At 28.2% G+C, this 15,975-nt stretch overlaps 1 protein-coding gene across 2 annotated transcripts; it reads left to right on the top strand.

Annotated features, from left to right (window-relative positions):
* The first annotated feature begins 5,372 nt into the window (after nucleotides 1–5,372).
* LOC107443504 (U5 small nuclear ribonucleoprotein 40 kDa protein) lies at nucleotides 5,373–15,678 on the top strand. 2 transcript variants are annotated; one of them, XM_043042971.1, is made up of 9 exons: nucleotides 5,373–5,606; nucleotides 6,863–6,992; nucleotides 8,506–8,599; nucleotides 8,864–9,029; nucleotides 9,507–9,629; nucleotides 9,735–9,855; nucleotides 9,946–10,028; nucleotides 12,277–12,442; nucleotides 15,524–15,678. In XM_043042971.1, exons 1-9 carry the CDS (start codon nucleotides 5,508–5,510, stop codon nucleotides 15,577–15,579), a joined length of 1,038 nt encoding a protein of 345 aa, XP_042898905.1. In that variant the 5' UTR covers nucleotides 5,373–5,507; the 3' UTR covers nucleotides 15,580–15,678. The 2 variants fall into 2 exon arrangements, with proteins under 2 accessions (XP_042898905.1, XP_042898906.1); XM_043042972.2 differs by lacking the exon at nucleotides 15,524–15,678 and adding an exon at nucleotides 14,576–14,738 and having other exon boundaries at nucleotides 5,377–5,606.
* Nucleotides 15,679–15,975: the final 297 nt, after the last annotated feature.

Raw genomic sequence — 15,975 nt, 5'->3', positions numbered from 1 at the left:
TTACATAAGGGGGAATTTCTTAGCGATTTCTCTCAATTACAATTGAAAAAAGAGAATTTTAATTTATGGTTTTATTATGAACTGTTTGGCATTTGACATGTATCGGGGTAGGGGTGTGGAGAGATTATAAAATTTTCAAAACCATTAAAAACTAATATTAATCCAATAAATTTTTCTTCGCATTTGGTTTGAAGGAATATCTAGATATATTTGAATTTTAATTAATAATTTTTCTTTTAATTTTTATGTCCGAAAAAATGTATTAATTAGAATCATCAATTTAATATAATCAATCTTTTTTTTTCTTTCCATTTTATATAAAAAGGTATAATTTGAAAATTTAAAAGAATGCATACAAGTGGAACGAGAATGATAGCCATTATTTTTTCTACAATATTTTATAATCTTTGTCAATAATGTACGCGCATGACGGGTCAAAAATTAATATTAAAGCAAGGAAGCATATTAAGGGAAAACTTTAATGAACACTCTGTATATTCTAAAGAAAAAAAACAATGTGATTAAAGCACAAATGAAAATACGTTAATAAAAATTTTGCTTTAATCACATTGTTTATTGCTTTCCCATAGCACAAAGTCCACCCTATCCTTTGTTGGACTANAATGTTACTATACTGAGTCCCTTTCTATTTTTTTTTTTAAAATATGTATAAATTAGAAAATGAAAATGTGTACAAATAATCCATATTTTTACCAACTAAGTCAGATACATTAAAAAAAAATTCTTGAAAATTTTTATTACATAGAGGTGAATTTCTTAGCGATTTCTCTCAAATATAATTGAAGAAAGAAAATTTTAATTTATGGTTTTATTATAAACTGTTTGGCATTTGACCTATTTCAAGTGTTTGAAAGTATCGGGGTAGGGGTGGGTGGAGAGATTATAAAATTTTCAAAACCATTAAAAACTAATATCAATCCAATAAATTTTTCTTTGCATTTGGTTTGAAGGAATATCTAGATATATTTGAATTTTAATTAATAATTTTCTTTTAATTTTTATGTCCGAAAAAATGTATTAATTAGAATCGTCAATTTAATATAATCAATCTTTTTTTTTCCGTTTTATATAAAAAGGTATAATTTAAAAGAATGCATACAAGTGGAACGAGAATGACAGCCATTATTTTTTCTACAATATTTTATAATCTTTGTCAATAATGTACGCGCATGAGGGGTCAAAAATTAATATTAAAGCAAGGAAACTTTAATAAACACTCTGAATATGCTAAAGTAAAAAAACATTGTGATTAAAGCACAAATGAAAATACATTAATAAAAATTTTGCTTTAATCACATTGTTTATTGCTTTCCAGTAGCACAAAGTAAACCCTATCCTTTGTAGCACTATGTATATACTTATTATTAGGGGGACCGGAAAGTAATGTCATTTCGGCGTATTAAATATTCGTTAGTCTAAAAAATCAATTCATTTTTTCTACCCACCAATGACAGGTTGTTGCTAATGTGGGTGAATACATTATTGATTAAAAATAAAATCTTGATAACAAACATCAAATGCACCGAAACGATATTACTTTCCTGTCCCCCTAATGCATATATTTCCGAACTAAAACAAGGTATATTATCTAAATAATTTTCTTTTCCTCGGAAATTTTAAACACATTATTAAAGTACAAATTAAAATCAGTAATTTTTTCTCATAAATTTAGTAGAAAAAAAAATAAAGGATTTTAATTTATGATTTTATTACGAACAGTTTTGTTGCGGTTTGTAACCTATTGCAAATCTTTTTTATGACATTAGGGAACGGTTTCCGGGAGTAGGGGATTAAGAAAATTTTAAAAGCCATTAAATCTAGATTATATCTCTAATAAACATATTACTATGGGGTCGATTCTCTCATTATGCAAATTTTAGGGGTGAAATTAGGCAGCTCTCCCCTGTCAATGTTTGCCTAAGGTGTGTTATTGTCAAATATACACGAAAGCGCTAAGGATCATCCTTTGTTCATTAGATTGCGTGAGTCAGCTTAAACTTACTCATGTTACATGAATCATCATCAACTATACCCGAGTCGGGAACAGCTGATTGAGATGAAGTAATAAAGGTGCCCAGTCCCTTTGGCGTCATGGGTGATTGTGACCATATGGATAATAAAGTTCATGTTTATGCCAGGCTCTAAAAACATAGCATGGGATTATATTACGTAATTTGCGCTCTTGTTATCTTTTAAGTAGAAATTTATTTTTCTTTAATTATGAAATCTGGGTTGATTTTGCTGATACAGTTTGTAGCTAATTGCCTTTTTTTTTTCATTTTTTTTTCATTTAGACTTTTTCTCACTCTCTTTTTTAAATTTTTTTATTTATTTATTTATTTAACTTACTTATTACCCATTCTTGGATATTTTGCTTCTTGGACATTATGGGCAAGAAATGTTATAAAAAATAAAATAAATCTGTATTAATAAAAAACTACGCTATAGTGCACATAATTGGAAGGGTAACTTAAACCTAGACAGATTAGAAGAAAAAAAGTTAAGATAATAGTAATTTATAATTATAATTATTTATTGTCTTTTCCACTGTGGTTTTACAACATTATAATATTAAGAAAAGAAGTTCAACTTAAAAGAAGAAAAAAAGATTCCAAGTTCAGTTCAAAACAAAGAAGGGCTGACATCACACCGTATGTATATATATATNGTGTTTCGATTCCTGTGTGTGGAGTGTTTTAATGTTTTCGATGTATATTTCAATATTCTAAGTTCATCTCCGATTTCAGAAAATTGTTGCAAATTCTAACTGAATTATGAGATATCTAAACGTTCCACCATTAGAAGTTTTAGTTCCAAGCCCATACAACAGCCGAGTCAGGTAAAAATTTATGAAACATTCTTTTTCCCGCTAATTGCTAAATCAATTATATATATATATATATATATACACGGTGATGTCAGCCCTATATATATATTTTAAAAAACTAATTTCACGTGAAATAGGTATATTTTTCGAAAAAAAATATGCATGATGTATGTCTGCCTATAAATATATAAAGGACATTTTGAAGTATCTTTTATTTTAATTTAATGCAAGAACATTGAGCTCATCAGGGGTGCTAAGATCGCCATTTATATAATATGTTTTAAGTAAAGTGGAAAGCTATAAACTGCCTCGCTATAGAAAAATCACGGAAAGCGACCAAAATAAATAAAGTAAAAATTGAAATTTTTATATATTCAGCATTTCTTTATGACAGTCTATATATTGAATTTTTTTTTCTTTTTCAAAAATCATTTTTTTAAGCTATTTTTCGTATTTTAGGGTTGATAGTTTCAACAACGGAATGAAAACATTATATTTATCAAGCTGCTTTTTTTGAAATTCGCATATTGTTTCCTCAACAGGCTTCCGTTTTAAAAAGTTAAAAATTTTTTAAATATTTATACACCTGTGAACACAGTAGAGATCGACATAGTCTTAATTCTTTCCGAAATTTCTCATATTTATTTAGAAATATTTTATGAACATGTGAAATCGAGAAAAGAAATGAGGCGTACCTTAATTTATCTACTTGCCTTACTACCTCAGTGCCTTATTTAGTACCTTACTTTAGTATTTTGATTAAATTGTTTAATTGAGCCTTCTTATTTGATATTATCTTCTGATTCATTTAAATAGTGTCAGTTTTTAAGTCTGTTTCCTATATGGGTGCCCTATATCCCCCTATTATATAAACTGTGTACAGTAAAAAATTATTACCTTTTTTTTAAAAATAATATAAACAAAGTTTTATGATAAATATTTTCAGATACTTATCAGAGAAACAAATCGATCTTTACGCTTGCAAATAACCGAAATAGAAGATGATATTCAAATTAAGAAATTTACAAAGTTTGGTATTATTTTATAATACAAAAGATAGTTATGATTTAGTGCTTCGGTATCAATGTAGAACAATAGCGCTTACAAGTGATTTGAATAAGTAAATATTCACTTGACCATGCTCAACTGTAACATTTCTCATGGCCTTAGAGTCCCGCAGTGGACTGATCGTTAAGACACGGTTCCCAGCAGATCACCGAAGTCGAGCATCACTGACTGCGGTCAGTGTGCGGATGGGTGACCACTTGGATCAGTCTGCGTAGGGACCGAGGGTGTGCGGTCCTCGTTAAACTGTTCTACTGTAAAGTGCTCGACTTCGCGTGCAGGTCGTCGGGCTACCGAAGCGGGGGTGCATTCCCTGCAGGGGATCAAAATTGTGATGGCATGTCGTCGGATCATTCTCAGGGATATTTCCCAGACCGTCGCCAATAGCCCATTGTGAGACGTAAATGAACTACAAGAACAAGAACATGGCCTTAGCGGTATAGTTGGTAGGCTCTTCACATTCAATGGCTTATTCCTTGAAAGAGACAGGTTTGACTCTCTGGGTATAAACACAAGGAAATAATTTAAATGAGTACCATCCTATTTATGCATCTTTTATAATGATAATGACTTTTTTGAAATTGAATCTAATGGAGTATTCTCACTGTATGCGATCTCCAGACAATTTGCACTCGTGTCTAGGAATAATATAAATGTTCCCAATTGCAAAATCTCCAGCGTGACAATTTCAAAACCGGAGAAATCCAGTCAGAAGTTTTTAGGGAGCGTTGGTGGAAGCGAATGATAACCCTCTACCTTAAGGGCTAGTTTAACTGGATGCGATATTTTTTGCATGCGAAAAAATCTTACGGAAAATTAATTGGGAATTTTTCGTGGATAAATATTTTTAACCAATCCAGTACTCTTTGGAATGTTCAGACACTCAATGTAAGACGAACTGCTCGTGCATATGCGAGTGCTCTATTGCATGTAGCTTCCAAATATTCGTCCCGCAGTGGACTGATCGTAAAGACACAGTTCCCATTTGATCATCGACGTCAAGCACCACTGGCTGCTGTCAGTAAGCGGGTGGGTGACTACTTCGATCAGCCACATAGGGACCGAGGGTGAAGGGTATCGGTCCTTGCTAAATTCTACCGTAAAGTGCTCGGCTTTACACTCAGGTCATCGGGCTACTAAAGCAGAGGAGCCATCCCCCTACAGAGGACCACAGTTGCGATGGCATGTTTTTGGATCATCCTCAGGGATGTTTCCCAGACCGTCGCTAATTGTCCATTATACAGCTCCAGTGCGACTTATTTGCCTCACTGCATGAAAATTTTTAGATACTCGAATTAGAATATAATGGGTTATTTTTTTACTTTTTCCCATTAAATTTGTTTCACCAATTAGGATCTCGATTGAATTCGCAAATGTAAGTTTTTTTTATACAGCGAAAACGGTTTCTAAGTGTGAAAAACTTGCTTTTTCTCCTGAGAGATAAGTATAATATAACTGTAACCGTTTTTAAACTGTAACCGTTATACTGTTTGTTTACATCTGTTCTCACTGTTGCAGACAATATAATTTTCTAATTTTTTTAATTTAATTAACGATTTTAAATTTCTTTAACTGATTTAAAAACAGATCCAACATGCCTGAAAAGAGAAGTGCAACCGATGGTGTTATGGTGCCTTTTAAAAAGCCAAGAACCGACGTAATTCCTGGAATCAATGATGGTCCTGAGCCTGCGGTAAAATTAACATAGTTTAAATTTTGTATTTTATCAATTTTATGAAGAAAACTTTAGCGCCTAAAATAGGGTTTGGGGGACTATTTTTATTTTACAGTACTTATTCGTTACCTTAATATTGAATGCATCTGCAAAATTTAAAATTTTAACTACTTGTACCGGTGTTTTCGAATTACTTTACTTTCTAATTCTTCAGTTATATTAGTTTATTCAAAGTTTATGTTTGAATTTTTATAGTTTATCACATTTTCAATTAGATTATGTTAAATATATTAGTACTATTTTAAGGTTATAATAAAATTCCGCAGGTTGTATATAGTTTAGATATTCCATCATTTGCTGATAACAAGATAAAAGGTTATATTTCTGTACTGGTACCTAGGCGCACCAATTACCATCGCCAAGTTGCCAAATAGATTTTAAACTTTGAATTTTTTTTAAAGAAAACATGTAGATATTTGTTCGAGGGGGGCTATGAGTTACACCCTTCAAGTTGGTCCCTTTCTTTGATGTTTTTTTTTTTTAGTTTTTCGCGGGCCGCTGCCCGGAACTTGCCAAGACTTGGCGATTATTCCTCTATAGATCACGATACCGAAATCTCCCCTTTTTACCTGCTAAAATTTAAAAAAAAAAATTATTTGTGCGTCACTGCCAGTTTTGCTAAAATTTGGCAGTTTCTGTCTTTGTGAATTCCATATAGTATCCCATGAAAAACTGGAAAAAACATAGTCAAGGGGAAAAAATCAGCATCTGTTTGCACCATCTAGCACAGGCAACGAGGGTACTTTTTTTGGCTACAAAAAAATTGAAAAAGTATGTATTTTTTTGCCAGAGATTTGCTATTAGTCATAACCTTCCTGTTGGTCCTTTTCTGTGATGTTTTCTGTAGACCAAAATTTGGGGACTTTTATGTCACAGGTACAGAAATCTTCCCCTGACCATTATGGGAGAGTTACGGATAGGGAAATTCTCCTAGGTAAATTTGGATTACTATTGTTCCATGAAATTTCAAAGTAAAATTTTATTCAATATAATAATTGTAGCAATATTTTCTTATTTAGTAGCATTTTTATATATAGTACTATATTAAATTATATATTATACTAAATATAATAATATATTAAAATATAATATAAGTAAATTAAATATAGTAGTATTTTATTTAATATAGTAATGTTTTTTTTAAGAATTTAGCTTATATATTAAAATTATTTCTTCATAAATTTTTTTTTATTTTACCTATTGTTTCATTACAGGGGCCTCACAGATCATCAAATCTTCTTGCTCCAATTATGCTTCTTACGGGTCACCAAGGAGAAATATTTTGTGGTGCATTTCATCCAGAGGGGAATTTTTTAGCTTCAGGAGGCTTTGAAAGAGATATATGTAAGATTTCTTATTTTAAAAAAAATTAGCGTATTTTTTCATGGATTCTTAGCAAAATTTATTACCCTGTCATCTTCATGCAGGCTGCATAGTGTTTTTAAAAAGCGCTTAAAGGTGCTTATTTTGGATTTTAGTTTTTTAAAAGCCCTTAAAAGTGCTTTTTTCATTGGGTGTTTTTAAAAAGAGTTTAATTTTCCCTTTTTCAAAATGAGATTTTCCCTTTACCATGTAGATTTTAGCTGCGAATTATGCAAAAAGACTCAGTTTACATTGTTCTATTATTACGTTTTCGCAATTCATTCAACCCCAATCTATTTCGGCACATTGTCAGTCCGTAGCGTATGAAAACGCCATTCGTTTTTTATGATTCAAAACTTCCATGAGTTTTAACAATTGCCAAAAGTTTTTTTTTTCTTTCTTTTTTCGACATGATGGTTAAAACAAGATAAAACTGTCAATTGTCAAGATTTTTCAACCTTGCCCAATTATAATATTTTTTTAAAGTGTTTAAAAATGTTTTTTGAGTGCTTAGAAGGTGCTTATTTTTGTTGAATAATTTGGCTACGCACCTTGTCATGGCTAAGTCTGTTTGATGATTTCTGTAAATGCAAATGTACGTTAATATCTGATAGCATAGTTTATATTTAATAAATTGTTTTTTCTTAGTTAGTGAAAATAAAACAAAAAGGAAAATTAGTGTTAAGGGCTCCAAAATTTCCATTGCTCTCCTGTCTGAACTATTTGCACCACATTTTTCAAATTGTAGTTGACCCCAATATTTTTAGGGTCAAGAATCCAAATCCTTTGAAAAGTTCGGAAGAAGTATATATTTTTTTGTCTAATTTTGTAAGTTTAAATATCATTTGCAGTAACAAATCAGCATATTTAAAATTAGGTCTACAAACCGTTAAAATAGAGTCCTAGTACATGAAAATCCGATTGTTAGATCAATAGTTATTACAGATCTTTGCTTTTTTATATTGCGTCCTGTACATCACCAAACTTTGATAATTTCATTGTTTCCTTAATGATTTTATTTATGTTTAAGTACATTTTAATATTTAAAGAATTTTCATAATGAACTTAACATGTAGGTAAAATTATATAATGCTATCTTATTAATTGGTCAATTAGCAGTATTGAATTAAAAAGATTAATGATTTTATTCATTGATATTTTATTTATTTATTAACTTGGCATTTAAATTTTGTTTTAATATTTGGTTGTGCTTTGCTCTATTTTTCCACACTTTTTGATGGGTCTTATGTAGCAGAAATGCCAAAAGTTCCATCCACTTTGTAACACTGAAATAGAATGAATTTTATATATATGTATTTTTAATGTTTTTGTAGAAGAGAACTTAAAAAGTTATTTATTTTAATTAGTGTAAAACATTCTTTCTAAAATAAATAAATAAATGAAGTCACTTGAAATCTGAGATCATAAAAAGTGTTTTTTTTTAAAATTTGGTATATTGTGTTACCACTGTTTTGATTATTATATTTTATTATAGTTTTTTGGAACGTGTATGGTGAATGTGATAATGTTGCTGTATTGCCAGGACATACAGGAGCTGTTTTGGATCTGAAATTTTCTACAGATGGCAGGTAAAAATTGTATTTTTAAAACTGATGCTAATTTCTGGAATAAAACCTTTTTAAGGTTTAGAAAAAATCTAAAATTTAAAATGAAAATTCTATTTTCTTTTTTTAAATTAAATTATATTTTTTATGCACAGTAGATCTGTTTGTTTATGTATATAATTATTATTTTTAATACTGATTACTCTTTTTTTTTAGGTATAAATTCTGTTTAAATACTCAGTTTCCTTTATTTTTTCTGAATTTTTAACCTGTTTTTATTTTTTGTAGTTTTCTATTTTCTGCATCCACTGATAAGACGGTCAGTATTTGGGATGCTGAAGTCGGAGTACGTATTAAGAAGCTTAAAAGTCACACTTCTTATGTAAACAGTTGCAGCCCAGCACGCAGAGGACCACAACTTATTTGTAGTGCAAGTGATGACTGTACTGTTAAAGTAAGTTGAATTTATGTGTTATGTAATAAACAAGTGGCCACAGAACGGAGTTTTCACAGTCTAAAAAAATTTGGGAAAATATCTGGGAATTTAACTAAAGTAGTCAAATAAAATTAATCTATAGTAGTTGAAGGTATCTAATGTGCTTAGTATTTTTTCCAAAACAATTGATCTTGTTATAATTTAAAAAAAAATTTATTTACATTCAACTCTACTGGCAAATATAAATGTTTTGTAGCATATTTTATGTGTAAGAATAAGGCACATCTGAAAAATTAATATTAAAATTTATGCCATTGGTTACAAAAATCAAAGAAATTTCTTTTTTTAGAGTTTATGGCCACCTGCAATGGATATTTTCTTCAGAATGATTTAATCTTAAAATGTATTAATTTAAAATAAAAAGAATTAGTTTTTTTTTTCTCTCTCTCTCTCTCTCTCTTTAATACTTGATGCAATTTTATCTTATGTGTGTAGGTGTGGGATGCAAGAAAAAGAGGGACATTGCATTCTTTTCAAGATACTTATCAAGTTACAGCTGTAACTTTCAATGATACTGCTGAACAAGTTATATCTGGTGGTATAGATAATGTAATAAAGGTAAATGCATAGTGATAGAAGTAAAGTAGTTTTTCCCTTGTAATTTAATTAATTTATTTTTTGAAAAAATCTTCATGCTTTCTATAGTAGTTGGTTGTATTTTAGGTCTGGGATATGAGAAAAACAGGTGTTTTATATAAAATGATGGGCCATACTGATACAATTACAGGCTTAGCATTAAGTCCCGATGGTTCATACATTTTGTCTAACTCAATGGACAATACTTGTAAGTGATGCATTGTTTAAAATATTTAATAAATAAATTATATTTAATTAGTGTGGAATTTATTTTTAATTATTTTTTATCTTTTATCAGTGAGAATATGGGATATTCGACCATTTGCTCCTCAAGAAAGGTGTGTTAAAATATTCCACGGTCATCAGCACAACTTTGAAAAAGTAAATAAAGTTATACATTTATTGATATCATTTTTCCTGTATAGAATGACGTAATACTATAATTTCCTGTATAGAATGATATAATAGAATGACATAACTCAAAAAGTTAAATATTTTTGGACATTGAGGTTTTGAAACAGCTTGTATCTAAGAAACTATACAACATAAATTAACTTCTATTGTGTAATCTAACATGATCTACTATATTGAAATTTTGAATGAATAAAACTTGTAAACTATGATGACATAATAATTTAGCATGTTGAAATAGTTTAATTTCTTACTTGTTGTTCATGTTCATATAACAATATCCTTTGCTTGTTAAAATTAAAATAATTTCTTTGTTTAGTGGTTACAATCTTTGATATTTATTTTAAAAGGAATATGTTAACAGATCCATGCATTTATATTTTGTTTTAATGCTACTGTATATCCTGATGTATAAGTAAACTTTTCTAACCCCCAAAATTGTACATAAATCAAAGGGATGACTTATTCATGGTACTAAAGTCTGACTTCCAATAATCATAAAATATCAATGCTTTATAAACAATACGATAGATACGATTAAATGTATAGTAATTTACTCCTTTCAAAAATTTCTTACTGTGTTATATATAATTTGTTTTGCATTTTCCCTCATATATTCTTTGCGTGTAAAAGTTTTTTTAGAAACGATACTTTAAATTACATTCATAGAAAAAAACAATATCAACAAAAATTAAGATAATTAATTATTCAAGAGTATTAAAGAAATGTAATTCATCATTCGAAAGCTAAAAAATTCTGGTTCCCCATCTGCGTTAGATTTAATAATGTTTAGAAGCGTAATTATACAGATTCCACTCTGCAATGGATTTTACTTTATTCTGATCTGCTGAATCTCACAAAAAATTATCTTTTTCTGGTCCGAAACCCAATAGTTGTAGAATATTGTTTTGGTTATTATTGTGCCCCTACATAAAGGTTACATTTTATGAAGATTTTATATACACTTTTAAAAATAAATGTTATTTTTTAAGCTCATACATATACTTTCATTATCTTTTAAAAATATACAAAGTGTTAAATTGAAAGCAATTTTTTTAATGTACTGTTGTAATCTATATAGGGCAAAATCAATGGTCACCACCAGCCACAGGGCGAATAAATATACGAAATGTTTATTAAAAAATTGTCTGGTAGTCATCCTCAGATTGACACTGTCTTCTTTGAAACCATGTGCATATCATTATTATTTTTTTAAAATATTTTTTTACATTCTGAGAATTATTTTATTTCACCCTCCTTTCTTAAATTTTTTTTTATATTTCAGAAATCAGCCTTGTAATATTTACCATGTTTTTAGAAATGGTTTTGAAAAAAACACTCTACCTTTTTATTATTATATAATACATTATAATTCATTATAAATATAGAGTTTTTTTTAATCTTTTAAAACTTTCAGTTTTCAAAAAAGTGACCTCAAGTTTTAAAGTGACTGCTGTTAAAAATGCTACTACTAGCCAGCAGCAAAGTGACCTAATTTTGACCTATATTATCTGCCTACTATATCTTTATAATATGAATTATTTTGGCTTCTATGTTCTATTTCTTCAGAGTTGAAAGTAAGGAAATTTTAATTTTAGAATCAATATAAATTTCGTAGTTTTGCATTGATGATGAATGAAAGAATACCTATTTTATGGCTGTATAACTAGATACTGTTGAATATTTTCAGCTTCTTTTTGTGGGATGTTTCATTATATGTGCTGGCAAATATCAATGTATGCTGGAAAATCAGGTCACCATGCTATTTAAATTTGTTATTATTTAAATTTTTTTTTGTTAAGTTCTTATTGGATCATTGCCTGAATTAATAAATATGTTCTATATTTATTTCTATGTTACAGAAATGCAACTATAGTGGGTAAAAAAACGTTGCTCGAATTGTCTCTCAAGTGTAATTTTTCCCCCACAGTGTATATGATCGAAAAAATAAAATTATTTTATTATTTACCTCCTGTAAAAAAATGGTCTTCATATTTAAAGGCAGGGAAAGTGTCTTACTTGCCCCAACCTGTAGCTAATGCCTTTGACTCAGTAATTGTGAAATTCAGAGTTTTAAAACAAAATTTTCAGATATGAGGCATATTTATTTGCTCTGCCTCTTAATATTTCTTCCAAGCATAATTTTGATTTCCTGTTTCAAAACAGATTTTTTTTCAATTGCAATTTTTAACTTTTTATTTTATTTTATTTTAAACAGAATCTTTTGAAATGCAGTTGGTCCCAAGATGGCCACAAAATCACTGCTGGCTCGGCTGATCGCTTTGTCTATGTATGGGATACAGTTACAAGAAGAATACTTTATAAACTTCCGGGGCATAACGGATCAGTAAACGAAGTTAATTTCCATCCTAAAGAACCAATAAGTAAGTTTTTGCTTGAGTCTAATAGATCAAGTATTGCATGTATGTTAATGAATGTTATGACTAGATTGTTTTTTTTTGCAAATTAATTGTACTTCTACCCTTGTACCATTTTTGCAAATTAATTGTACTTTTTTTCATACCTGTTCTATTTGTACAAAGTTTGCTCATTTAAAATAGTTTTTGGCTATTTGTTGCATGTTTTTAATTCTTTTTTATTGTGTTTTTTTTACTGCAAATTTATTCAAAATTTTATGTAGATGCCAAAATTGATATGTTAGTCCCGGATAATAATTATATTGTAACTGAAAGGGTTAAAATATTTGTAGTAAATTTATTCATCTATCTAATATTTGTCTTTTTTCCTTCTTTTTTTTAACTGTGAGTTTGTGCTAAATTCCATTTATATTACAAAATTGATATGACTTCAATTCTCAGACGATGATTAAATTGCATTTGAAATAGTTAAATACTAATTAGTTTTCAAATTTTATTGACTTAATGAAATCGTTTCTTATGTGTGATAAAAAGTGAATGAAAAAAAGTTTGTTTTATTCTAAGGTGCCATTTTTTGCATGTTTTTGACAAGAATTTCTTAACTTTTAAGCTTTTTTAATATCATTCTTTTGTAACTATGGTAGCTAATACCACATGGCAGTCATAATATGTAACTTGTGTAGCAGTATAGTATCATAGTATTGTGTAGCAATGTAGCCGCAAGCATAGTATAGCTAGTATCACTTGTTCAGCAAGCACAGATCCAAATATCACAGATCCACTATTTCCTCTCTATATTAGGTTTTGTTTTTTAAGTTTAATATTTAAATTTGGATTTTTTATTATTATTTCAGCATTCACTATTAAACAATCACCTCGGCATGCATAAGTTATGTGGAAAATTTCTGGAATATCATTTCATAATTAATGTATATATTGCATAACTTACACCAAAGGGTCTATTTTAAAGAAATATTTTAAATTTCATTATGCTTTTATCAGGTATTATCATGATCTCTATGACACTAGAAGTAGAATCATAATAATTTCCATTTATTTCTCAGAGTAAATGAATATAGACAGGTTTGACAATAGTAGGCAATTATAATATTTCTGGGATAATTATGTTTTCGATTTAAGTTCATTATCAATATATATATATATATTGCACCACACTATTAATTTGAAGTAATTTCACAGATAAAGAATTATATTTTCGAAAAAAATAGGCATGATGCATGTCTGTCTATAAATATATGGATTTAATATGAAGTGACTATAGTGTAAAAAAAAGGAACATATTTTTTTTCTTTATCTTACCTTTTATTTGGAACCCTGTCAGGCAAAAATCTTATTTCACGATTTTTAGAATTCTTCCACTTTTTTTTATTTTTATGTGTTTTATTTTATCATTATTAATGATAAAAAAATTTCTATATTAAGAAAATATGACACATATTTTAGTAGATAATGATTAGCAATTTATTTGTTTGTAAAGAAAATGAACATTGTGAAGATTATCTTCATAGTGAAATATTTAAGGATTAGATGAGAAAAAAAATTAATGTAAGCTTCAAAATAGCTTATAGTTTGAACCAACATGGAATGATTAGAATGTGGACACCTTTCCTCATTGAACAGAGATGTTTACCTTTGTCAAAATCACTTTTCATTAGAAAAAATTGCGAGATAAGAATTTTTCTAAAAATTTCTTTAGAGCATTTCAGTGACATCGTAACTTTATTCAACACCCTAAAACCTGCAAAAGAATTTTTGTTTAAATGTAAAAAAGTTTTTTAGTACTTTGTTATTATATTAATGTTTTGCTAATTTTTGTTCCACTTGTTAACCCATATTAGTTAAAGTTTTGAAAATTGTAACCACTTCTTTCAATATCTGTGCCAGTATATCTGTGGAAAAAATCCATTTTCTTCATTGAAACATAAAGAATTAGCATTTGTCTGAATTTTTAAATGTATTCAATGGTTAATGTATATGGGTATTTGTATTTAGCAGTATAATTTAACTTAAATCGCAGAAAAGATTAAGTAAAGTTTAAATCTATTTAAAAATTGGATTTTTAATTGGAAAAGTTATTTTAACTTTCAATTATTAATGTTTTTATGTTTACATTTTCAGTTATGTCTTGTTCTAGTGATAAACAAATTTATTTGGGAGAGATTGAAGGAAGCTGAAGTCTTTGACTTATCATATTTCACATTTGTAAATAATCATTGTTGTATTGTAATGTTTATATGCTTTTGTCAATTATCTGAAAATAAAATACTGAAATTTTCATAAATGTTTTTAGTTTATTACATTATATAGAGTTTTAAACATATCTGTATTTCTTGTAGGATTTTTTAATTAGCTTAAAATTTACATGTCACATGGGTTTAAATTNAAATTCCAATGCAATCAATTTTCTATATTAAGAAAATATGACATATATTTCAGTGGATAATGATTAGCAATTTGTTTGTTTGTAAAGAAAATAAACATTGTGAAGATTATCTTGATAGTGAAATGTTTAAGAATTAGATGAGAAAAAAAATGAAAGTAAGCTTCAAAATAGCTTATAGTTTGAACCAACATGGAATGATTAGAATGTGGACACCTTTCCTCATTGAACAGAGATGATTACCTTTGTCAAAATCACTTTTCATTAGAAAAAATGCAAGATAGGAATTTTTGTAAAAATTTCTTAAGAACATTTCAGTGACTTCTAAAAAATATTTATTCGACACTGTAAAATCTGCAAAGGAGTTTTTGTTTAAATCTAAAAAAATATTCTGTACTTTGTTATTATATTAATGTTTCGTTAATTTTTTTTTCTGTGCCAGTATATTTGTGTAATAAGTCCATTTTCTTCATTGTGACATTAAAAATTAGCATTTGTCAGAATTTTTAAATGTATTCAATGGTTAATGTATATGGGTATTTGTATTTAACAGTATAATTTAACTTAAATTACAGAAAAGATTAAGTAAAGTTTAAATCTATTTAAAAAAAAAATTCATGTATATTTTTGATTCGAAAAGTTATTTTAACTTTCAATTATTAATGTTTTTATGTTTACATTTTCAGTTATGTCTTGTTCTAGTGATAAACAAATTTATTTGGGAGAGATTGAGGGAAGCTGAAGTCTTTGTCTTATCGTATTTCACATTTGTAAATAATCATTGTTGTATTGTAATGCTTTTGTCAATTCTCTGAAAATAAAATATTGAAATTTTCATAAATGTTTTTAGTTTATTACATTATATAGAATTTTAAACATATTTGTATTTCTTGTAGGATTTTTTAATTAGGTTAACATTTACATATCACATGGGTTTAAATTTTATTATGAATATTAAATAAATAATTATTGCAAAACATATTATTTTATAGCCTGATCAAAAAGTTGAAGAAAAAGGCATGTTTGTTTCTATACTTGCTTTTTTATTGCTGAATCGTTTTTTGCTTACTTGCTTGTTTAGTGGCACATAGGATGCTCTGTTTATTTTGCCATTTCAACTGCTTCTGACTAGCCTTTC

Source organism: Parasteatoda tepidariorum, chromosome 8, assembly GCF_043381705.1.
Source record: "Parasteatoda tepidariorum isolate YZ-2023 chromosome 8, CAS_Ptep_4.0, whole genome shotgun sequence".
NCBI classification, from domain to species: Eukaryota; Metazoa; Arthropoda; class Arachnida; order Araneae; family Theridiidae; genus Parasteatoda; species Parasteatoda tepidariorum.
This window is presented reverse-complemented; position numbering and strand designations above follow the sequence as displayed.

Bases quoted from the DNA above. Each gene is read 5' to 3' on its own strand.
- LOC107443504 (XM_043042971.1), top strand. From the start codon at position 5,508: ATGCCTGAAAAGAGAAGTGCAACCGATGGTGTTATGGTGCCTTTTAAA. The intron at 5,607-6,862 runs GTAAAATTAACA...GTTTCATTACAG, and splicing joins ATGATGGTCCTGAGCCTGCG to GGGCCTCACAGATCATCAAA. The intron at 9,856-9,945 runs GTAAGTGATGCA...ATCTTTTATCAG, and splicing joins TAACTCAATGGACAATACTT to TGAGAATATGGGATATTCGA.